This window comes from Protopterus annectens, chromosome 11.part0 (assembly GCF_019279795.1).
Source record: "Protopterus annectens isolate FY-2018-M chromosome 11.part0, PAN1.0, whole genome shotgun sequence".
Classification (NCBI taxonomy): Eukaryota; Metazoa; Chordata; order Ceratodontiformes; family Protopteridae; genus Protopterus; species Protopterus annectens.
Window position 1 is genome coordinate 1,562,703,284 of NC_056745.1, and position 26,495 is coordinate 1,562,729,778.

A 26,495-nucleotide genomic window follows, 5' to 3' on the forward strand; every position below is an offset into this window, starting at 1 on the left:
CTTAATGAGGGATCTCAACCTTTTGTTGAGGCAGATAAGGGAGTTTTTTCCCGTCTTGGGACTTCACCTTATTCCGCATCAGATGTTCATTGTGTTACACTGCTGCAGTCATTACACTTGGGTTATCCTGCCGTCAAGCGGTTCCCCAGCCGGCCTGAGTTCCAAAGTCTTGGTCCAGCGTCGGTTGCTGTCGCCTCCTCCCTGACGTCAGTGAGACAGGGGTATATAAGATGCAGCCAAAGCCATTTTCTTTAGTCTTTCTTGCCGCGCTGTGCCAGAAGCAAAAGCAGTTTGCAAGTGTCGGTCGGCCGACTCCTGAGGTTTTCATTCGAATCCAGAACCAAAGTCTTCTACAAAGCTAAGTACCCCGTTGGGGAAACTTTTTCTTGCCTCAGACCGATGTCAGTAAAAGTTAATAACTGTATTTCTTGTGGGAAGCAAATACCTCATAAGGATTTCCATTCCTATTGCATCCCATGCCTAGGCCCAGACCACAACGTCACTGGTTGTCGGTTTTGTGCTAGGTTTAACAAGCGCACTATTAAATGTCGGTTTGATTTTGCCCGACATTATTTTGGCAGAAAATTCAATTACACCATGCTGTCAGAACTTCCGACGACCGGAATACATAAAAAGCGCAAAGACAAGGACAGGCATCTGAGGCCCAAAACTGATGACGAAGCCTCTTCTAGGCCAGTCGCCGGTTCTCCGGTTTTCAGCGAGGCGCCTTCGCAGCCCCTGGCGACCACTTCTGCAGAACCACAGGCCACCTCCGACTCCCACATGGAGCTGGCTGGGCCTTCGGATGTACAAGTTTTTCAGCCTACCGAAACTAACCCTTCAGAGGGATCCGGAGTAGCTGAGCAACCCGCAGCTTCAGAGGGTGTTTTCAGACCTACTCAGTTAAGCATTAAACCCTCTGCTAAGTCTAAGCCTCCTTTAAAAACAAAGAAACAAATACAGCATTCTCCAGGACAGGCCTCCATGCCTAAGAAACAAAGGCTCAAAATGGCCGAAGACCTAATCACTCTGATCAGGGGTCCCATCCCCCTCCTGATAAAAGGCCTAGACAGGATGCAGACTGACTCATCTGACCAGGTGTCCATTTCTTCAGATTCATCCTCTGACCTAGGATATTCTTTACCCCCTTATGAGGATTCTGATGCTGAGGAATCAATTTCATCAGCCTCTCCGCCTGAGGACTACTCCTTTGGGGGAAACCTTACATACCATGAGGGAACATTTCCATTGGGAAGACTAGGATTACTCAGAATCCAAGAAAAGGCTCAGAGACTTCCTTTTATCACCTCAACACAGACCCCTTGCTATTCCGCCAGTGTTAGATATTGTTGATGATGTGTATACTGAATCCAGATTCCTTACCTCCAGCCCCAGTTAAACCTGACAGATGCTACAGAGTCCCTGACTCACACAAATTTCTGTATAAAAGCCCTGTTGCAGACCCTGAAACTATTTCTTAGGGACCCAAAGGTGTTAAGGCCTCGTCAGCAAAAAATCCAGTTCCCTCTGACAGATTCCAGAGCATTAGACAGATGGGGAAAGAAAGTATATGCATCTGCAACTTTAGCAATGAGAGCCTTAAATTGCCAGTTTCACATGCTAAAATATCAGCAATTTCTGATGTCTCAGTTGAAACAAAAAGATTCCAGATTCAGATCCTCCTAATTTTAAAGAAATGCAGGATTTATTGCATGCAGCAGAACAAGTGGGAAAACATACTTTGCAATGTGGTTTTGATTCTTTAGAGGCCTCCTGTAGAGCAGCAGTTACAGGCTCTGTCATTAGAAGACATGCTTGGTTAAAAGAACATACGTTACCAGATCATGTTAAAGCAAAATTATTGGATGCACCTTTGCAGCAGGATGTGGTATTTGGAGTTAAGGCAGAAGCGGTATTTAAGAAAATGGAGGATAAGGCAAAATCTATGCAAACGGTGAAGGATTTCTTACAGGTTCAGCCTCATCGATTTAGCAGAAATTGGCCAACAAAGAATTTGTCCTTTCCAGTTACAGACAGACCTCAAAGGGGCAGATACAGACGTCCAAGAGGTAGAGATCAACCACAAGGTCCTTAAGGCCTCGACAGTGGGGTGCACCAGGCCAGAAAGAAGGGGAACACAGGCCCCAGCCATAAAAAAGCAGCCCCAATGACTTCCCACTACAGCTGCTAAACATCTCTCTCTTGGCAGCCCCCTTGGGAGGAAAACTGGCACTTATCTATCACAATTGGCATTGGATCACCAAAGACCAAATGGGTTCTCAACATTGTATCTCAAGGTTACAGGTTCCATTTTCACACTCTGCCAAGGTTAAAAGGAATGCCAAATCTGCCACCAAATCAATGGGCAGAGGCTCAAAAACAAATTACAGCACTCATGGACATGAGAGCTATTCAAAAGGTACCACCACAGGAGCAAGGACAAGGATTTTACTCTAGACTCTTTCTGGTTCCCAGAAAGGACAAAGCCTGGAGGCCCATTCTGGATCTTTCTTCTCTAAACACTTACCTGGATGTTCCGAAATTCAAAATGTTGACACTACAACAGCTTCTTCCCATGCTGGACAAGAAAGCTTGGCTCGTGACCTTGGACCTCAAGGAGGCATACCTGCATGTCCCTATCAGACAAAACTGCAGAAGATACCTCAGATTCAGGTTCAATGCACTATCAATTCTCTGCACTGCCCTTTGGCTTATCTACTGCGCCCAGGGTCTGCACAAAGTGCCTGGCACCAGTAATTGCTTTTTGCAGACAGAAAGGAATTCATATTTATCCGTAGCTGGACGACTGCCTGATTCAAGCAGAGAGCAAGGACATTCTTCTAAAGCATCTGGCAATTGTAAAAAAGTTAAGTTGCCTGTGGTACACAGTAAACGAAAAGAAATCAAAACTAGTGCCCTCACAAGAGATATTCCTGGGTGCCATCTTGAACACAATGGCCCAGATGGCTTATCTCATGCCAGACAAACAAGGACAAACTGACTCAGTACTTTCAATTGATGGCAACAAAGACCCAACTCCCTGCAAGAAAAATTCTGCAGGCCTTGGGTTACATGGTATCTTGCATACTACTAATTCCATATACCAGGTTGCATATGAGGAAACTACAATGGTACCTAAAGAGTGTATGGTCTCAACACTGTCAAAATTTGGAAACAGTTATACCACTAATTCCTTGCCTTCAACAGGAGTTTCGATGGTGGGCTCAAGCTTGTCACCTCAACAAGGGACAGCCTTTTTACTCAACCCACAGCCAGGCAAACACTGACAACAGATGCATCGGATTACGCCTGGGGAGCACACATGGCAGGAAAATGTATTCAGGGCAAGTGGCCCGCAGAACAAAGGCATCTTCACATCAATCAAAAAGAGATGCTAGCTGTACAAAATGCCCTTATAGCTTTCAAGGACCTGCTGCATCCAGGACAACTATTACTAAAGACAGACAACACCACAGCTATGTGGTACATAAACAAGCAAGGGGTCACTCAGTCCTACCCCCTCTGCAGACAAGCCATGACCTTGTGGAACACAGCTCTAAACTATCAAGTTCATCTGCAAGCACAATTCCTGCCAGGAGAGAAAAACCCACTGGCAGACGACTTAAGCAGAAACATCATGGATCCCCACGAATGGGAACTGAATCCACAAATATTCAGAATGATAACACAGAAATGGTGGAGCCCGGACATAGATCTGTTTGCATCCCCAATGAACTGCCAGCTACAGAAATTCTGCACAAGGAGTTACCATCCACAAGCATGGAAAGTGGATGCCCTCTCATTCAGCTGGAAAAGCCTACAAGTATACACTTTCCCACCACTACCTCTCCTTCCAAAGGTACTCATAAAAGCCAGGTAAGAAGAGCCAAAGATGATCCTGATTGCACCAGACTGGCCATGCCAGCACTGGTACCTAATCTTAAAGAACTTAGCACAAGAACCACCCTGGATTTTGCCTCAAATCCCACATCTGCTGACTCAGCACAACAATCGGATACTTCACAGCCAGCTAAAGACCTTAAACCTAGCTACATGGAAGATTCCTTAGTCAAGCAAGCAATGCCTCTCTCCAAAGCTGTTATGGATGTCATTCTGGAGGCCAGAAGGCCTAGTACCAGGAAAGCCTATTCGGATAAATGGAAGAGATTCTGTGCCTGGAATCATGCTCACAGCCTAGACCCTCTTGTCCCAAACATTCCTCAGATACTACAATATTTAACTGAGATGCTGGACAAAGGCCTCTCCTTTTCATCCATCAAGATCCACGCCTCTGCCATCTCTGCTCATTACAACACGGATCCACCAATTTTCTCTAATCCTTTGCTAAAACAGTACCTCAGAGGGGCAAAAAACATAAGACCGCCCCGTAGAGCACCTACTCCAACTGGAGACCTCAACTTTGTTTTGGAAAAGTTAACTTTACCCCCTTTTGAGCCAGCTAACACAGCAGAATTAAAATATGTCTCTTGGAAAACTGCTCTACTCCTGGCAATAAAATCAGCACGAAGAGTTTCAGAATTACAGGCACTAATGGCAGTGGAACCTTTCCTCATTTTCCACCAGGACAGGGTGTCTTTAAGAACTAACCCTATGTTTATGCCAAAGGTGGTATCAAGTGTGGCTCTAAACCAAACTATTCACATGCCAACTTTTTATCCAAAACCACAGAATAAAGGGGAGAGACTACTGCATTCTTTGGACATTCACAGGCAGTTACGCTTCTACTTGGACAAAACCAAGAAAATCTGAGCAGTTATTGGCAGCATATGATGCAGGAGCACAGGGAAAAGCCATTTCAAAACGGACTATTTCAAAATGGATAGGACATTGTATACGTTTCTGCTATACACACCATAGGAAACCTGTACCTAGCAGCATTAGATCTCACTCCACCAGGACAACAGCCACTTCAACTGCCTACCTCAGAGGAGTACCTACCAAGGATATTTTGGAAGCAGCAACATGGAGTTCAGTGCATACCTTCACCAAGCATTACCATCTGCCTTTATACTCTAAATCCAGAGCTGGCATCGCCACTGCTGTGCTGCAGGGCCTTATAGCCACCCCTAATGCCTTATAGAACCAGCCACCCTATCTCAGCTTTGGGATTCTACCCAAGTGTAATGACTGCAGAAGTGTAACACGAACATAGTACAGTTTTGTAAATATAAAACCAGGAACCACGACTGGATCACGAACTCCTTTAATAAAACCACATATAGAAAACGAACTCCACAATACATTTGACAAACATGAAATTCACTTAGCGCTTTCACCCAGTATGCTTCATGAGTTTCTTCAGAGACTCTGAAGAAACCCATGAAGCATACTGGGTGAAAGCGCTAAGTGAATTTCATGTTTGTCAAATGTATTGTGGAGTTCGTTTTCTATTTGTGGTTTTATTAAAGGAGTTCGTGATCCAGTCGTGGTTCCTGGTTTTATATTTACAAGTTTGTCCTGCCGTATGGTTATTATAGTACAGTTTTGTATCTACCATAAATGTAGATGTTCGAGTGTAAACACTGCTGCAGTCCAGGTTACCCTTCCTCCTTCCCCTCTTACTTGCTGGTACGTACCCATGTCTTCTACCCTTTACTACCTATGGGGAGTATTTGCTGGTAACTGAAGTTGTTGTTTGCTTTTCTTATGTATGTTTTATTAGCAATTTGAATTGCCTACCTATTTGGAGGCACCTGACATCTGGGTCAAGAAAAACTTAAGAAAATGGCGTCTGCTGCATCTTGTATACCCCTGTCGCACTGACGTCATGGAGGAGGTGACAGCAACTGATGCCGGACCAAGACTTTGGAACTCAGGCTGGCTGGGGAAACCGCCTGACGGCAGGATAACCCAAGTGTAATGACTGCAGCAGTGTATACACTCAAACATCTACATTTATGGTAGGTACAAAACTGTACTTTTCCTCCTCCTGTTGTAGAATTTGTTTATGGCAGGGGACCACCAGATTGGCTTTCTTGTTTTGGAGAAGAGTGTCTTGGTTCTGTTGGGTATGGCGAGATCCATGCATTTGAGTACGTGTTCGTACAGTGCACTGGTGTATGATTCTGCAGTGACGCAACTATTCTCAATTTGCATGGGTGCTGTGAAGTTAGCCACCTCTGTTTTTAGGATCCCAAAGTTAGCTTTGGAGAAGTTTTTCATGGTAGTTATCTTTGCTGGGGGGGGGATGTGGCTTTCCAAGGTGATTAGCTTATGGTCGGATCTAACCAGGGAGGAGCTGACTATTGGTGTAGAGCAACAGTCGTCCATATTAGTAATGACCAGGTCAAGGATGTTGCTACCTGGCCAAGAACGAGCTGGTCTAGGGCATTGGAATTAATGAACTCCAGGAAACGTTTGGGCAAGTATATTGGTAAATGATTAGTTTACCCAGTTATTGGAGGGGTAGTTGAAGTCGCCTAGCAAGAGAGTGTTAGGTTGGACCCTAATATTCTCCAGGGTGCTTAGGAACGTGGAGTGCAAGTCTTGGGACATGGTTGGGGACCTATAGCAGGCTACAACCTGAATCGCTGTCTTACTCAATGTTAGCTGCACCTGAAGTATCCCTGATGCATTATGTTGGGCTACCAGTCTGGAGGTGTGCACATCCTTTATGAATATGGAGACACCACCGCCTTTGGTCTAAATTCTGGGGCCGAAAGGTGTGGAATGAGTTATAGCCTGGTAGTGCAGGAGTGCTTTCTGCTGCCTTGAACCAGGTCTCTGTTACAGCACAAATGTCGATGTTCTCCATTTTAAGAAGTGCCTCAAGCAAGTGCATTTTGAGATTTAGACTTCTACCGTTGAGCAACATGACCCTCAGATTGCATTTGTTTGTAGCTGTTACGGTGTTAATTTGGTCTTTGGAACACTACCTAAAAAAAGGCATTATAGGGGTGGCAAGAGACTTGGCCAGTATCCGGTAGCCCAGGGGTGACGGATGCTGGCTATCTCTGGCAAAGCATAGAGGTCTGTCAGTTATGTTATCCCAGGCAGACAGATACTAGATCCCCTTAGAATGACACCAGAAACTTAGCCACTTTTTGAAGTAAATCATTTTCTGCTTGTACTGTGGTATCATTCTGGGTGATGGTAGGCTGCTGCTCAGGGCTAGGGTCATACCCGCCTGTGCTACATAATCCGAGAGCTCCTCCATGTCTCTCTTCATGTAGTCCAGGGAGGTACGTCTCAGGTCATTCACATCCACATGTACAGTGACAAAGTCATATTTGTACCTGTTGTTGAGCGACCCGAGTGCATGCATTGTGTCGGATCCTGGCACCTGACAGGCAGCTGACTGTTACTTTCTCCTTATTCAGCCTAGTGAGTGGGACATCAGTGTGCCTCACTATCGAGTCACCTATGACTAGTGTGTTGGAGATGCTGTTTTGCCGTAGGGGCTTTGGTTGAGTGGCACACTGTTTAGGAGATTTATGTGTCTCCTGATTAATGTTGTGTTATGGTGGTCGAGTGCGTTTCTGCCTTGGAGGGCTCTGCTGCATGGGTAGATTTTTATTGAGAGCCTCCATGAAGGTGGGTGTGTGGTTTGTGGTTTTATGTGAAGTGCTGGTGTGTGTTCTGGAGGGCTATGTGTTCTGTGTGGTGTGGTGCAAGTGTTGACCTTCTCCTCTTGACCAGCTATTCCGATCTTGGCTGGAGAGTGGAGAGTGCGTGGCTTCCAGTTTGGATATATAAGTGCATCTCTCGCGAGTCTGACTGTTGGAAGGTAAGAGGAGAGGGTTGTTGGTGTACATGAGGCAGTTGCTACATTGCCTCAGTATGCCCAAGTTCACAGAGTTAATAGGAGAAAGTATAGGGAACTGACCTTTTGACAAGCCTGGTTGGCTGGGCATTGATAATGAGTACTAGATCCATTTCCTTGTAGAACGTTTATTGCTGGTAGCACTTGTGTGCTACAATAATTGCTACAAGAAGTCTGGTAAAGTGCTAGACTAATAAGCTAGTATAAGTGCAGGAGAGGAGAGAACTAGTAGATCTAAGGGAAAAATTGAAGAGCAGGCTCTGGCACCACTCAGAAGCTTACAAACAGTCCTGGATACAGCAAGTCTGCATCTGGACTAGACTAGTTACAGGAAAGGTGGGAAACAAGGTCTAATGCGGGAAAGTTGAGAGAGATGGAAAAACTGCCCATACGGCCAATGAACTACAATTTCTGGGCCAGGAACCACTCCTCTTGTGGTAGATAGGCTACCTGGTGCTTACCACTCCCACTGATAAGTTAGGCTTCTCTCCAATACAGAAAGGCTTGGGGGGCTCAGAAGCTTACAGTCTTGGACACAGCAAATTTGTATCTGGACTAGACTAGTTACAGGAAATCAGGGAATCAAGCGCAGATACAGACTTTTAAGCCAGAAAGTTGAAAGAGATGGAAGAAACTGCCCAAAAGGCCAATAAACCACACATCTGGGCCAGAAACCACTCCTCTTTTGGTAGATAGGCTACCTAGTGCTTACCACTTCCACTGATAAGCTAGAAGGCTTCCCTCTAACACAGAAAGGCTTGGGGGGCTTAGGAGCTTACAAACAGTGCTGGATACAGCAAATCTGTATCTGGACTAGACTAGTTACAGGAAAGGTGGGATACAAGTGCAAATGCGGGCTTGTAAATCAGAAAGTTGAAAGAGAGATGGAAAAACTGCCCAAACAGCCAAAACTACAATTTCTGGGCCCAGAAACCACTCCTTATGTGGTAGATAGGTTACCTAGTGCTTACCACTCCCACTTATACGCTAGAAGGCTTCCCTCCAACACAGGCTTGGGGGGCTCAGGAGCTTACAAACAGTCCTGGATACAGCAAATCTGTATCTGGACTATAGTTACAGGAAAGGGGGGGAGAACAATTGCAAATGTGGGCTCTTGAATCAGAAATTTGAGAGAGGTGGAAAAACTGCTCAAACTGCCAATAACTACAATTTCTGGGCCAAAAACCACTCCTTATGTGGTAGATATAGGTTACCTAGTGCTTACCACTCCCACTGATAAGCTAGAAGGCTTCTCTCCAGCACTGAAAGACTTGGGGACTCAGGAGCTTACAAACAGTCCTGGATACAGCAAATCTGTGTCTTGACTAGACTCGTTACAGGAAAGGGGGGAAACGAGTTTAGAATTTTTTTTTTTTTTTTAGTAAAGTGGAAAAGGAGAAAGCTGGAACAGAAGTTAATTCAAGGTTAAGAATCTAAGTGGGTTGGCCTTCACAAATGTTCTCTCTCTCTTTGGTAGAATGAACTAATGACACTAGACTGGGAGGAGTGTCCCAGATCAAATATACAGTATGGGTGGGGAACTGCAACGCCACCAAGTATAAGAACAAGTCAATAATAGGGAGAGGGGGAGGGAAACCATTACAGCTACTAGCTGTAACCACTAAATGAAAGTTTTAAACAGATAAAGGAGCAAGCAGACTCTAGAGAATGCTTTTAACTGCAAACAAATTAGTTATATGATACCTGACTAGAACACAGAAACCTCAAAAAATCAAAAATGCACAGAAAAGCACGGATAGAGCATTCACAAACAGAAAATACAACTCTCAGTATGTAAAAGCAGTTGACAGTTAAGTAATTCAGTAAACATGCAACTAGAGTAATAAAACAGTATCTAGCAATGAAAAATACAAATAAAACAGTATAAAACAGTACATAAATGCAGTGAAACTGTAAAAAAAAGCTTTATGACAGTGCAAAATGTAGTAGATTAACTGTATTGCACAATTATAAGCATTATAGAAGTGCAATTCAATGAAATAAGTGTAAGAAATAACTTCTCCTGCTCTTGGAATCTTAAGGAATTTCTGTTTAGTCTCAGTAATAAATCCATTCCACAGCCTGATAAATATCATTGGAGGAAACAGTGAACTGTTCTGTTTCTGAGGGGAGCAAATTCCCATCAAGACTGGTTATTCTCCTGGTTGCTGGTCTGAGCTGCGACTAAAAATGAATTAATTTCATTTTTAGTCAGGTTGGGCATACACCAGTCCTTTGACTTCACACACCCTGGCCAACTGGTTCTTTATAAGCTTGCCATAATCTGCTGACATTTTTGCCTGCTCTTCCTGACTAAACTAAACTACACTTACAAAAAAAAATAAATGAATAAAACTGTTGTGATATGAAATTCTGAATGTTCACAGTGTCTCTGAGGAGAGAATGCACACCTTTCATGATAAGCCAGTAATCAAGGATCCTGAATCCTCACCACTGACACTGGAAAGGGATGATCACTTGGAGTACAAATGGATACACTCAGTATTTCCAGATGCAGACCTCTCTGCATCAAGCAAAATTTCCCTTAAGAGCGCCCTGGTAACTCACTCAATTCGGGGGTGGTTCCTCTATATCTGTCCAGAACCCTCAATAAGACTCCCCACTGCCACAGCTTAGAGTTGCGTCCTTAGCTGGGGTTACAAGAGAACTCTTTCCACACCCTGTCAGTGAAACCAGTGCTTTATGTCCCTGCTCCAAGCAGCTGAAACACACTCTGAGATTTCATTTGCAGACACACACACACGCATACACACACACACACCTACCCACCTGGGAAAGGCTGGCACAGATTAATCTGCTGTGTCCCCTTCTGCTTAGTGTGTAAGGTAGTTTTCACTGCTACCAGAACCCCTACCAGCTTGTTTAAGGTTCTTACAAGGGTACCCAATTATACTGAGTGAAATTTAATGTCAATACAAATGGTAATGTTGACCAAACAGCAAGGCTTTCAGGAGTGGCCAGAGTTATCATCAAATAAATATATGCAGATACTCTCAACACGTAAAATATTTTTCTAAAAGGACCAGCCACAATGAGAAATTTAAATATATTTAATAAATAATAAACATGAAAATACTAAATATCTGTTTACAGTAAACACTAGAGTTTGTCACAGGGAATATTAAAAATAACACCAATGGAAAGTTTCACACAGTTATAAACCGTATTTAGATGATCTCACAATCTATTCTGATTGACTAAAATAATTACTGTTCCTATTTACTGAACAGAGCAAGGCAAGATACAGAATCCTGATGAGACTTCAGTTTCCCCTAATATTAAAACATTATTTCTGTCCAAAATGACATCACATACATCTGGTCATCTGACTCTGTTTTCAGCACTATCCCCCATTACCAGAAGCTACCAGGGTTTAGCACCTATGTGCTACAATACACAGATAGAGTTTTGCTCAGATGTGGTGCAGCTGCTGAAAGTCATAAAACCATTTCACTCTTCCTACAGGAGCTACCAACTATTCTCTCGCTCAGACATTGCATCATTGACTCCATTCAAAATTGTGGGATAACATCTTTATGGCTTAACCCCTAAAGTAATTTAATTTCAGATATATTTTGCAAAGTCAGGAGGATTAAGATTAACCGCTTCACTTCCAGTATATGCTTAACGTATACATTTAATTCAGTTACCATAATACATGTTCATTCCTTTTTCTTCCAGCAGGGTGCACATCTGATACATTTTAACACCAACAAACCTTACAAATATATTTTCAGCACAAGCATCTGTACCAGTCAGTTTGATAACAAATGACATATTTACAAAATTCCAGTTAACTGTGCTGGCATGTGTTACAAATCCACTGCCCTGTTTCTCCTGGCAGTACTACCTATTGCCCGGAGCCTGCTCATTTTGTCCCGTTGGGGCAGCCAGCTGCTAAAATTCTTGAGCCAGCCATTGTAGAGAAGGCCTCATCAGCTTCAAAGTCCTCTCCAGCCATCCCACTGAAGAGGTACATAAGCACAGGTATAAAAGGAGACGCACTGATTCCACCAGGGATGACTCACAGATGGCTCTGACTTTGATCACATTGATTCTCCCCAGAAATGTGTCTCTGAAGACTCTGACCTCAATGAGGAGGGATTTTCCTGCTGTTTTCCTGCTAGTCATCCAGCTGCTTAATGGCTTACTGCTTGAGAGTTTGCCTAACCAATGACCTGTAAAGGAAGGTACTCCATGTTAGTTGTGATAGATACAGAATGTATCAGTTGGTTTTAAATGGGTGATCCTGCATTATGGGGCAAGTATACTGCCCCCCCCACCCCCGTGTATGATTGTTTCCCTTAGGTAGTATGCTCTGTATCTTTCCTGAAAGCTGGGTAGATAAATAATTTGTATTAACTGAGTAAGTGTAAATCTTTACTGCTGGTCATTGATTTGGAGGAAATGCTCTGTAGGGCGTTAATTGGGGTGGGGTGGAGGCTGAGCATATTGTACCTATTAATCTGGCAAATGTAACTGTTTGCATTAGAAAAGCCTAATATACATTTATGAGCATGGAAACTTCCTGAAAGTTTGAATCTTAATGGAAAGGATGAACCCAGCCATGGATCCATCAAGAGAGGGTCTATTTCATATGTTAGTAGTTAAATATTTAAAAGTAAGTACCTCTACATTGGTGAAAGTCCCAGGAAATGCAAAAGGATTATTTAAAAAAAAAAACTTGCTGGCTTCTGTGTGACTGCTACTAGTACTGTTAAAAGGTCTACATTGTTTCTGTTTTGGGCTAAAATATCTTGTATGCCCTCAGACGGTAGGACTACAATTGGATTGATAACTGCAGACCACTTGCCCTGTTAGAATGTGGTCTATCTATTGTTGGAACCACTTCAAGAAAAAAATCTTGCATTATATTCTGTAACAAATCTGTCTGTATATTATCACCCCCCCCCCCCAAAAAAAAAAAAGAGAACAGGGCTCATCTTCCTTAACTCTAAATGGTTGTTAATCTAACAAATGGCACAAGTTTTACTCTGTTCTATATTGTTAACATTCTACGTTGTTCATGTTTTTTCCAGGCATTGCCAGCCACCTGACTGTCAAAATGTCAAGATACTATCTCTGCTCTTCCCAAACACCACAGCTTTATATACCCTCCCACAACAAGCTGCATGAGAATCCCTCCCAATCTAAAATCTCTTTACTCACTGCTTCCGTTCCATTTAGTGCTGGAGAAATACCTGAAAATTAAAACCAAACTATAAGGCTTTCCACTAAATACTGGAGAAATACCTGAAAAGTAAAACTAAACTATAAGGCTTTCCAACAACTGGGATTTCTTAACTGATTAGAAAGTAGTAGTTCTCTTCTCTTTCTTACTTCTTTCTCCTTTCGCCCTTTTCACTTCCCTTTCTTGGTAACTTCTTAAGGTGCATTATTTGGTAAATGTTGTAACATTGCTGTAAACATTTTTGTTTGATTGCATTAGCTTAGCACTGACAATCTGTGTTTTAATTTCTCATTATGTAAGCAGTACTACGTGTTATATTACTGCCTTTTGTATGTACTTGTTTTTCATTCTTGTAAATCTCTGGGATGATCTGGTAATGGCCCAGTTGAATTAATGCCTTACCCCCGGATAACAAAAGAAAGAGAGGAAATGGACTAGTGTTTTTTGTATTGCCTCCCGACAGGTATGCATAGTTAAGAAATGGGATTAGTATAACGACTTAAGAAAACAGGCTTCTTAGAAAATGGAACAGGTAGTAGATAAAATTACATTTGTCTAGAAACCTGTAGTAGCTCAGAAAAGGTATAAAGATGGAGAAATCTTAAGGCTTACCAAAGGCTGTAGCATGAGAACAGTGCACTGTAGCATTTGTTTCTTTCACAAGAAAACAGTTCTGTTTATATTTCGTTTTGTAGGTGGAACAGAACTGGGCGACGCTACAAGGCGGAGAGATGACAATTCAGACAACGCAGGCTTCAGAGGCCACCCAGGCTGTTGCCTCATTAGCTGAGGCAGCAGTTGCAGCATCGCAGGAGATGCAGCAGGGAGCAACCGTTACTATGGCACTAAATAGGTGAGTGTGCAAGAAAACGAATGAGAAAATGAAAAGTACAGTATCAATACATAAAGGGGACTGTCATTAAGTGACCTAGTAATTTGACTAGCTAGATACACAAGACTAGGAAGAGGTACCTCTAAGCATTATTACATGAAAAGTACAGTATCAATACATAAAGGGGACTGTCATTAAGTGACCTAGTAATTTGACTAGCTAGATACACAAGACTAGGAAGAGGTACCTCTAAGCATTATTACATGAAAAGTACAGTATCAATACATAAAGGGGACTGTCATTAAGTGACCTAGTAATTTGACTAGCTAAATACACAAGACTAGGAACAGGTACCTCTAAGCATTATTACACGAAAAGTACAGTATCAATACATAAAGGGGACTGTCATTAAGTGACCTAGTAATTTAGCTAGATACACAAGACTAGGAAGAGGTACCTCTAAGCATTATTACATGAAAAGTACAGTATCAATACATAAAGGGGACTGTCATTAAGTGACCTAGTAATTTGACTAGCTAGATACACAAGACTGGGAAGTGGTACCTCTAAGCATTATTACATGAAAAGTACAGTATCGATACATAAAGGGGACTGTCATTAAGTGACCTAGTAATTTGACTAGCTAGATACACAAGACTGGGAAGTGGTACCTCTAAGCATTATTACATGAAAAGTACAGTATCAATACATAAAGGGGACTGTCTTTAAGTGACCTAGTAATTTGACTAGCTAGATACACAAGACTAGGAAGAGGTACCTCTAAGCATTATTACATTATCTTTAATGACATTAAGTTGATTCCGTAGCTGACCTCAGAAGCAGTAAAATTTCCTGCTGGTGGTTTTGTACTGTTGCTGATATTTGTTTTGTTTCTGTGTACTTGGAAGAATCTTCCATTGTTTTCTTTTAAGTCCACTGGCCTTTTTTATTTCTTTTATTTAGTATTCTTAATAAATTTAAACATTGTGAGCAGACCACTGGGATGGCCTTATAACAAGTTCTAAAAAGTGATGCTTGAATTTCTGTACCTTGAAATAGTAGCTCCTTGTGAAAAATTGTGTATTTCATAAGCAAACAAGCAAAGTGTTGGCAAGTAAAAGCCACAAGGCCATTCTTAGTCTTCTTTGAATTCATGTTCTGTACGTAATTCACAGTCTTGTTTCTGTAGAATTTTACTTTGGTAAACTTTAGTCATCTTTCCCTCTTACCTTTGAGGGAGACATGGGAAAGAATAAGGTTTATGAAACAGGACTAGCTGTTATGCTTGGTCAGTAACCTTCATGTGCATTTTCTGCTTTTAAGGGTGTCTACAGTCAGCCTTTACTGCAAATGCTCCTGCTTTTGCATGAGGAAAGCAGCAGAACAGTTATTTTGTATTTATTTGAATAAACAGTTTTTAGTTTCCATTAGGTTTTTAAAGTCTGTCCTATTTGTAGCTAGAGTAACTATAGATGTTCTTCGTGTTTCACTGTTGCAGTCATAACTGTAGGGTGCTCCTGCCGGCAGGCAGCCCGAGGTCGGCCAGAATCCCAAAGTCTGGGTCCGGCGTCGGCTGTACAAGCTAGTACCCTGACGTCAGTACGCTCTGGTACATAGCCCTCAGCCGACGCCATCTTCTCCAGTCTTTCTTGCCGTGCGGTGGAAAGCAGCTCGCAAGTCGTTGGTTGGCGATTTTCGAACAGTGTATTTGGTTGTTGTCGGTCCGAAGTTCTTACTTCTCTTCTCAAAGCTAAGTACCCCGTTGGGGAATCTTTTTCTTGTTCCTCCGATGTCAGAAAAAGTTAATAATTGTATTACGTGTGGAAAACAAATACCTCATAAAGATTTCCACTCTTACTGTCTACCTTGCTTAGGCCCTGACCACGACATTTCTTGTCGGTTCTGTGCCAGGTTCAATTCTCGTACTATCAAGCGCAGGTACGACTGGGCTCTAAATTACTTTGGCAGACGCTTCAATTATAGAATGTCGTCAGACACTACTGGAATTCAAAAGAAGCGCAAAGACAAGGACAGGCCTCCGAGGTCCAAACAGGACTCGTTGCAGCTGGAGCCAGCGTCCGGTTCGGCTGTCGTCAGTGAGGCGCTTTTGCAGCCCCTGTCGTCCGCCACTTCTGAACCGATGGCCGATACGGACTCCCATGGGGAGCCATCAAGGCTTACTATTTTATCTGCTGCAGGACCTTCGGACGTCGCTCCCTCAGATGGGTCCGGAACCGCTGTGCAGGTACCGGCTTCTGAGGGGGTATTCAGGCCTACTCACATCACTATTTCAAAGACAAAGACAAAGACTCCTGTTAAGTCTAAAGCTCCTGCTCAAGCTACTTCTGAATCTACTCCCAGGACACAGAAGCAATTGTTAAGGATGGCTGAAGATTTGCTTACAATGATTAGGGGTTCTCACCCCCCCTCTGAGAAATGACCTCGACTGGATGTTCCTATGGATTCCTCTGACCAGGCTTCTATATCTTCTGTCTCTTCCTCTGATCAGGAATATTCTTTTCCTCCTTATGAGGATTCGGATGCTGAGGACTCCTTGCCCTCTGCCTCTCCGCCTGAAGATTTTTCTTTTGATGAAACCTTACATGAGATGAGGGAACATTTTCATTGGGAAGGTCAGGATTATTCTGCTTCCAAGAAGAGGCTTAGGGAATTTCTTCTTCTTCCTCAACATAGGCCTTTGGCTATCCCTCCTGTTCTTGACATTGTGGATGATGCTTTTTCTAAGGCTAATTTGAATCCTGATTCCATGCCTCCTGCTCCTTCTAAGCCTGATAGATTTTATAGGGTTCCTGATTCTCATTTGTTCTTATTTAAGAACCCTTCTGCGGATCCTGAAACTATTTCTCAGGGTTCTAAGGCTGCCAAAGTTGCTTCTTCTAAGAATCCTATTCCCTCTGAGAAGGATTCTCGTGCCCTAGACAGGTGGGGTAAAAAGGTTTATACTGCTGCTACCCTTTCTGTTAGGGCTTTAAATTGCCAGTTTCATATGTTTAAGTATCAGCAATTTCTTTTGTCTGTTTTAAAGCAAAAGCTTGCTTCCCTTCCTGCATGTGCAGAAGATAAGGAACTACAGGATGTATTGCATGCAACTGAACAACTGAACAAACATAGCTTGCATTGTGGTTTTGATGCTTTGGATGCTTCTTGCAGGGCCGCAGTCTCTGGTACTGTTATCAGGAGACCTGCTTGGCTTTGTGAACAAAGTTTACCTGAACAGGTTAAGGCTAAATTATTGGATGCCCCTGTTCAGCATGATGTTCTTTTTGGATCTAAGGCTGAGGAGGTTATTAAAAAGATGGAAGAAAAGGCAAAATCTATGCAAACTGTGAAAGATTTCTTGCAAGTTCAGCCTCCTAGATTTTCCAGAAATTGGCCCTCCAAAAATTGGTCCTTTCCCACGTCTGACAGGCCTCAAAGGGGAAGATATAGACGCTCCAGAGGTCGTGGCCAAGCTCAGGCCTCATACAGATCGAGACAATGGACTGCTTCTTCACCTAGAAGGGGAGAAGACGGATCCCAATCTCAAAGAAAACAAACTCAATGACTCTCTCGGTTGGGCTACAGGACCTCTTTTCCTGGATGCCCCTCTCGGAGGAAAACTTTCTCTTTTTTACAGAAATTGGACTCCTATTACCCAGGACAAATGGATATTGGACGTGATTTTAAAAGGCTACAAATTCCACTTTCATACTCTGCCAAGGGCTTTCGGTTGGCCAGATCTGCCAAAACATCAGTGGTCAGAGGCCTTAAATCAAGTGGATGCTCTTTTGGCCATGAGAGCCATAGAGCCTGTTCCACTCTCAGAGATGGGAAAAGGTTTTTATTCAAGACTGTTTCTGGTTCCAAGAAAACAAAGCTCATGGAGACCTATTCTGGACCTTTCTGTGTTAAACACCTTTTTGGAAATTCCAAAATTCAAGATGCTTACTCTGCAGCAGCTGATTCCAATGCTCTCTCAGGACGCCTGGATGGTGACATTGGACCTAAAGGAAGCCTATTTACACCATCAGGCAGGAACGCAGGAAATTCCTCAGATTCAAGGCAGGTTCGAGACACTTTCAATTCTCTGTACTGCCCTTTGGTTTATCTACTGTGCCCAGAGTCTTTACCAAGTGCCTGGCACCAGTAGTGGCTTATTGCAGACTTCAGGGGATTCAGATTTACCCCTATTTGGACGACTGCCTTATTCAGGCAGACAGCAAGGATCTTTTACTTCAACATCTGGATTTTGTTCAACGTCTTCTCCTCCTACTGGGATTCTCAGTGAACACAAAAAAGTCACATTTGATCCCTTCTCAACAAATGGTATTTTTGGGAGCCCTCTTAAATACAACCTTACAAAGGGCCTTCCTCGCTCCAGAAAAACAAATACAGCTGGCTTCAATTTTCAGGACTTTGGCAACTATAACTCAGCTCACTGCAAGGAAATTCCTGCAGGCACTGGGCTACATGGCTTCCTGCATTCTGTTGATTCCAAATGCAAGGCTTCATATGAGAAAGCTTCAATGGTATCTGAAAGGTGTATGGTCACAGCATTACCACGATCTGGACACTCTGATTCCTCTGATCCCCTGCCTCCAGAAGGAGTTCCTTTGGTGGTCCAGGGTATGTGCTTTAAACGAAGGAAAGCCTTTCCGTCTTCCTCAACCTTCTCAAATCATAACCACGGACGCCTCGGATTATGCTTGGGGAGCACATTTTCTAGGCAATTGCCAGCAGGGAACCTGGACAAAGGACCATCTTCACTGGCACATCAATCTGAAGGAAATGTTGGCAGTTCAAAATGCTCTTCTAGCCTTCAAGAACCTTTTGCACCTAGGGCCTCTTTTGATTCGCACAGACAACACCACAGTCATGTGGTACATAAACAAGCAGGGGGGTTCTCATTCGTACCCCCTTTGCAGACTAGCCATGGCTTTATGGGATACAGCTCTAAATCTGAATCTACATCTCCAGGCTCAATTCATCCCAGGAGAACAGAATCTCTTAGCAGACAGCCTGAGCAGAAACATTTTAGATCCTCATGAATGGATGCTAGACACCAACTTATTCAACAGGATTACTGCAGTTTGGGGATGTCCCCAGATAGATCTGTTTGCATCCCATCTCAATCATCAGCTGCCTCGCTTTTGCACCAGGTCCTTCCACAAAACAGCTTGGAAAGTGGATGCCCTGTCCTTCAGCTGGAGAAACCTTTCGGGATATGCCTTCCCTCCTCTTCCTCTACTTCCTCGGGTATTACTAAAGATAAAACAGGACAAGCCCAAGTTCTTCATCTTGATTGCTCCAAATTGGCCTCGACAGTTTTGGTATCCAACTTTAAAGCACCTGTTCTTGGAACCTCCTTGGATTCTCCCTCTGAACCCTTCTCTTCTGTCTCAGCATCAGGGTCAGTTGCTACATTCCCATCTCGAGACCCTTTGCCTGGCAGCTTGGCTCTTCAAAGGAATTTGATTTCTTCTAGTCTTCCCAAACAAGTTTTGGATGTTCTTCTGGAAGCTAGACGGCCTAGCACTAGGAAATCCTATACCTCTAAATGGAAGAGATTTTGTATTTGGATGCAGGACCGAGGCTTGGACCCTCTGGTGCCTGATCTCTCTTCGATTTTGCTTTACCTTTCGGATCTTTTGTCTAATGGACTTTCCTTTTCTTCCATTAAGATTCATGCTTCTGCTATTTCTGATCATTTCAATACTGATCCTCCTGTTTTTTCTCATCCTTTGGTGAGACAATTCTTGAGAGGGGCTAAGAATTTAAGGCCTCCCAGGACCCCTCCTGTTCCTGCTTGGGATCTTAATTATGTTTTAGAAAAACTTACTTTGCCTCCTTTTGAGCCTGCTGCATCTTCAGATATTAAGGTTTTATCTTGGAAGACAGTTCTTTTGTTAGCATTGACTTCTGCCAGAAGGGTCTCAGAGTTGCAAGCTCTCATGGCTGTGGAACCATACCTTATTTTCCACCAGGACAGAGTATCCTTGAGGACCAATCCTACTTTCATGCCTAAGGTGATTTCGAAAGTGGCTTTAAATCAAACAATTCACCTTCCTACTTTCTTTCCTAATCCTCAAAATAAAGGGGAAAGCATTTTGCATTCCTTGGACGTGCACAGACAGTTACGATTTTACTTGGACAAGACTAAAGAGTTCAGAAAATCTAACCAATTGTTTGTTTCTTTTGCTTCCAGTTCTCTTGGAAAGGCTATTTCCAAGCAGACTATTTCCAAATGGATTTCTTATGGAATAAGATTTTGTTACACTCATCATGGGAAACAGTTTCCAGGTACTGTGAGAAGTCATTCTACTAGAGCAGCTGCCACTTCTACAGCTTTTCTCGGAGGAGTTCCTACCAAGGATATCTTGGAAGCTGCCACTTGGAGTTCTGTGCATACTTTTTCCAAGCACTACAATCTCCCTTTGTATTCTAAGACCAGGGCAGGCTTTGCCTCTGCTGTTTTGCAGGGTCTTCTTGCTGCCCCTTCTTCTGTCTAAGCCTCCTCCCTTTTTTTCACTGCTTTGGGATTCCACCCTACAGTTATGACTGCAACAGTGAAACACGAAGAACATAGTACAGTTGTGTACACCTACCATAAATGTAGATGTTCGAGTGTCTTCACTGTTGCAGTCTGTGTTTCCCTCCCTCCTATCCCCTTTTTCTCTTTTGTGGTGTATTTGTTTCCTTGTTGGATTCATTTTTGATTTATTGGGGACTTCTGACATCTAGGGCAAGAAAGGCTGGAGAAGATGGCGTCGGCTGAGGGCTATGTACCAGAGCGTACTGACGTCAGGGTACTAGCTTGTACAGCCGACGCCGGACCCAGACTTTGGGATTCTGGCCGACCTCGGGCTGCCTGCCGGCAGGAGCACCCTACAGTTATGACTGCAACAGTGAAGACACTCGAACATCTACATTTATGGTAGGTGTACACAACTGTACTATTGAACTGATGTACCCAAGATGTGAAATAATGGTACCAGGCTTATAATCACTACACCGGTCATAGACACTTAGATTGTTTAGAGTTTGGATGCTGAAGATCGAAACTGAACTCTTTCCTGATAATTATAATACAGTCAGTTACATGGATAATTGTTAAAAGTTTAAAGATGCAACACACGTTTTAAGCCATAGCCCCTTATTTCCACAGATGTGTGTATGTGTGTATGTTTTTGTGTGTGTTTTTGTGTGTGTGTGTGTGTGTGTGTGTGTATATATATATATATATATATATATATATATATATATATATATGATCAAAAAAACACCAAAACCGGTGCTCGGTGATATAGTGCCTGTTTATCAGCAAATTGCACTATGCAAAAAGAACCAGCACAAAATAATCAAAAGATGTACTGAAAAAACAACACAGAAGTCCAGAAATAGATGCTTAGCCAACTTTAATGGCTAACAGGTCAAGTCACCTCAACAGCAAACCAGGTTCCGCCTTAGCGTCATCAGTGCAAGTGCTAGGGAATGCCCCCCCCCCCCTTTATACATATTCATTTAAAGCAACAGTTAGCTATATGTCTTAAATGCTTCAACACCACATGGAAGAAAATAACAGAACAACATTATTTACATTGATTTGAAATATATCAAGTAAAAAAATTATACTCTATCATTATTGTTATAACAAATAAATTACCTTATGTACATCCAAATATTATTTCCTTGAATTATACATTTACCAGTGATCATTCAGTCCAGGTTTAAACAAGGCACCCAAATTGACTATCCATTGTCTTTCTTTTTTCACAAGAATTTTATGTTTGTACATCACTGATAGGTTATCACCTACTTTATCTATACCAAAAAAAAAACAAAATGTGCTGTAGGGTGTACCAATACGTGTTTATATAATGCACTTCAGTTTCGTCGACAATTTTATGTCACTCATGTGCAAAGCAATGCGTTGTTTAAAACTAAGAGATGTTTGCCCTATATAAAAAGAGCCACATTGGCATACTGCCATATAAACTACACATTCAGTTGCACATGTGATCAAATGACGGATGTCATACACTTTTGATGTGTTGACTGTAGTGAATGATTTAGTCTTAGATATACGTTTACAATATATGCAATGTCTACAATAGGTGCTCCCCACTGCCATTGAGATTATTTGATTATCTTGGTTTGCATGTCCCTTTTTGAAACCTGACAAATGTTCTCCTAGGTTTCTGCTTCTTCTAAAACCAAAACTGCAATAATTTCCTAGCAATGTATCAAAATATGGATCTGACTTAAGTATATGCCAATGTTTTGCGATAATTTGTCTAATCTTGAATGTATTAGACCCATACTTGGTAATAAACCTAATTTGATCTTCCTTAGTATGAGTTTGTACTTTATCCTTCGATAACTGACTTCTGGACTGGACCCCCACTTGCTTTAGTGCTTCATCTACCTTTCTGTGGTCGTACCCCCTAGCTAAGAATCTTGTTTTAAGCTGTTTTGCCTGTACCCAAAACTCATAGGTGTTGGAGCAAATCCTTTTTATTCTAGTAAATTGGGCCTTAGGAATATTAGTCATTATGTGGTGAGGATGGCTACTGTTGGCATGCAAAATTTTTATATATATATATATATATATATATATATATATATATATATATATATATATAAAATGTATGCAAACACATAAGTGTATGTATGTATGTATGTATATGGGAGAGCTACAGAATCCTGAAAGCCCAAAATCCTGAAAACACACAGGATACCAACACTTACAATATTCCAGTACAAGATTGCACTTCAGCTATATATATCAACTATATAAATGTCAACTGCAATCTTGGAGTTGATATAGTTAATTAGCAGGGGGTGTGGGTGGCATAGCCGTCCACATGGGGGTGCAGTGGGGCACAGCCCCCCTGCATATAGTTGAAGGGTAATATGTTTCTGTATGTACTTGTGCTGGAATATAGTAAGTTTTGGTATCCTTCGTGTTTTCAGGATTTTGAGTTTTCAGGATTCTGTAGCACGTGTGTGTGTGTGTGTGTGTGTGTGTGTGTGTGTGTGTGTGTGTGTATGTAGATATATATATATATATATATATATATATATTATAAAGTACATACCCGTACAGTGTTTTGTGTGTGTACATACATATACACACTGCATATTTATATATGTGTACATACTAATTAATATATACATATACACATGCATATAATGTGTGTGTATGTATTTGCATAGTGCATGTGGAATGCCATCAAATGCCTTTTTGCAATCGATCCATGCCATACTTGGATTCTTCCCCTTTTTACAGTATTCCATTATGACTTTAACAACAAATTATCCTTTGTTCCATAAAACTTTCTTTTCTTACCCTTTTGTTTTATTGCCACGATTGAGTTTTCTTCTAAATGACTAAACTCTATCATCATCAATTCCAGTGCATAGTTTATACTTCGTCGGAAGGCAAGTTATTGGTCTCTAGGTTTTGGGATATCTTTGCAGGTTCACTCTTAAGGAGGAATGTCATTTTTCCTGTTGTTAATCAGGTTGATGCATGTTTGGGGTGCACATAAAAGTAGTTCTTATTTAGGGCTAAATCTTCGTGTAAAGATGTTAATACCTTTAGCCGTAAGTAAGTACCGCATCTGGGCCTGGGATTTTCCAGTTCGAAGCTTTTCTTAATTTTGTTTCGTTTTCTCTGGCTGTTAACTTAATTCCATTTCATATCCTGTACATTTGAACTTTTACTACGTCTGTCAATTCAGCATCTTATGTTCCACAGGATCTTCATAGATACTTCTCCAAAATGTGTCTATTTCTTCTTTTTTGGTGGTATTTCTCTTATTTTGCTTTGTTTCCGGGATTCTCTATAAAACTTTTTTGGGTCATCAGTGAATTGCTTATTTTGTACTTTTCCTTTATATTTATCTGCATATTTTCTAAGTTTTTCACCTATATCTTTAGTTTATAGATCCTGGTCTGTTGTAACACTGAACGTTGATTTTCTCATGTCTGTCTTTCTAAGTACTTTTGTTGATCTGTTCCCTCTGCTGCACTCAGTGACACTTATTGTCTTACTTGCTTTCTAGTTTTTTCTGTTCAATACTTCCGTGATGACATTTGATTTCTTCCCTTCCATTCTCTTATTGCCCTGTATTTTTGTGGTAAGGCTTTATCTGCTGTGAATTTAGTTGCATAATAATGTATCCTATTTAATTCTGTTATGGCACATGGATCTTTTTTAATAGTCTTGAGTACTGTATTCATTTGTTTTATAGGACTTCTAACATTTTGGTTCTTATTGACATTCTGTAGTCTATTTCTTTAATCAGTCTTAATATGTCTATCCACCTCTATTAAATCAACTCTCGTCTCAGATCAGTTTCTTATAAACTGAAGGTGCATTCTTTGTTCTACATTTCCTGCGGGCATTATACAGAAAGTCCCAAGATATCTTACCATGACATATTCTGTTCAGCTGCATCCTGCGTCATCCTTTGCTCTATCGTATGGGAACTCACTGGCCTATCACTCCACAACATTGACTGTGTCAGAGTTGCCAGTATTTCCTGTTCCTTCCTTTGCTGTGCAACTCCAACTGAACTTTTGTACTGGTTTCCATCTGAAGGCTCCAGAGAATCTCCATGTGGCCAATGATCAGATGCTTACCATTCCACTTGTTTTTCCTTAATTTGGAGACTTGCTGCTCCATCATGCTTTGATGTTACTGGAGTTGGATTTTTTACATTGTGTCCTTCACTTTGCAGGTAATCCATAACTCAGTTTATATTTTTTTAACATCTCCATTGCTAATCCTCTTTCTACTTTCTCCATTTGTTTTCTTATTCTTTGTGTTGTAAAATTTTCAATATCCAGATGCCTTTGCCTGTATTTCTCTTCAAATATCTTTTGTGCTGCTTTTTTGTATTGATTAGTTTTTGCTTTCTCCTTTTTTATAAATATTATATCATATTAAATCCCTTTTTCTGTCCCATGTCCATATTTCTTCTTCAGCTGTCTCCTGCTTTACCTGTTTTTCCTTGCATTGGGGGATTCATTGTTCTATCATGCTGTGACATAACCTGTGTTTGACTTTCTACACTTAATCCCTCACTTCACAGGTATTCCATAACTTCAGTTTCTATTTAACTTCTACTTTAGTAATCTTCTTTTCTACGTTCCCCCCCTTTCTGATCTTAATTTTTGTATTGGGAAGTTTTCCACATCTGGGTGCCTTTGCCTATATTTCTCTTCAAATATCTTTGTAGCTGCTTTTTTTTTCTGTTGATTAGCTTGGCTTTCTCCTTTACTTAAATATTAAACCACATCAGATCTCTTTTTCTTTCCCATGTCTGTTTCTTTCTTATACCTTTCAAAAATCTATAGGTTTGTTGTTTACTGTATATTTTTGCACTTCCTCATTCACTTCTTTTTTCAAGTACCCAAGGTTTCTTTGTCTGTGTAATGTTTTCCATGAATTTGTTTGCATTTTAAGCTCATGACTTTTTTTTCTTGTACATTTATTTTTCTTTCCTGTAATTTCTCTGTCTTTTTGAATATCATCTATGTGGACATGTTGCACTTTGACATAATAATTACAATACATAAAACACACAGCTTTTCTTATCCTTAATAGTCCACTCAGTCATCTTTATGGCTTAGTTTTGGCCTGTCAGTTTTTGTGGAATACTGCTTCCTTCTACAAAATGGGGGGGCATCCTAAACAACGAGGCGGCTTTAAAACAGTTCAGATGAGGCGGTAAATATTTAACATTGCACACCACTGGATTCCCTCATCTTTGGGGAGATCCTCAGCCTCATGAAGGAACAGGGAAAAAAGAAAGGGGCATCAGAATTTGTTGTGCCCGAACCAACCCAAACCTACCACTGTACCTCCACTATCTGAGGGCTTTGAGGACGCTTTGTTTCCTTAGAGCCTGATTCACAACCTCCTGTTCTAAAAAATCAGACAAGTTCTTCATGGTTCAGCAGGCCTATAAGTATGTTTAGGAAAATTCAGTTGCAGACCCAGGCATTGTTCTTTAGATACAGACAGGGGCTTCATGTTAGTTCCAGGTCCCAGTACTTTGACAAATGAGAGTAGGATATTTACGTTTATGGAAAACAATTTACATGTCTATCACGCCTGCCCTCAGGGCTATTAATTGTCACACCTACATGGTATAGTATCAGAACAGAAATCCTGAAGCAAATTGTGCCATGTGTCTTACACTACAAGGATGAAACACTGAGAATTCAAGTGTCCATCTTGACTCAGGCAGTGGAGAAACTGGACAGACCTGTTTTAAAATCTGTGTGTGACATAGATGCAGCAGCAACAAAATCTGTAATTAAGAGACATGCCTGTTTAAGAATCCAGTCCATACTGATGATGTAAATGACAGGCACGTCATGCACATTTGGACAGGAAGCACATTTTGTTTCCTTTTACACTTCCTCGCAAGAAATTTTTCAAAAACTGGAAGAAAAAAAGAAACAAAAAACATGATTGTCAAGCAGCCTTCCACCCCAACATCCCTAGTAACACACAGTTTTTCTTTCCAAGCTTTTTTTGAAACAGAAATGGAAAAAAAGAAAAAGGATAAATTAGAATGGTCTGCTGGCAATGCCTCCACTGAGTCCCTCTTTCACTAATGGGGGGGGGGGGGGGGGGGGGGGCGGCGGCAGTC

General features: G+C 41.6%; 1 protein-coding gene across 7 annotated transcripts in view; it reads left to right on the plus strand.

The window, feature by feature from the left end:
* NRF1 (nuclear respiratory factor 1) overlaps positions 1–26,495 on the plus strand; it is an 840,475-nt gene that overhangs the window by 435,968 nt on the left and 378,012 nt on the right. For all 7 annotated transcript variants that reach the window (XM_044088840.1, XM_044088845.1, XM_044088844.1 and 4 more), the window contains exon 9: positions 13,691–13,848. In XM_044088840.1, coding sequence (XP_043944775.1) covers positions 13,691–13,848 — 158 coding nt within the window. The remainder of the gene's footprint in view (positions 1–13,690; positions 13,849–26,495) is intronic.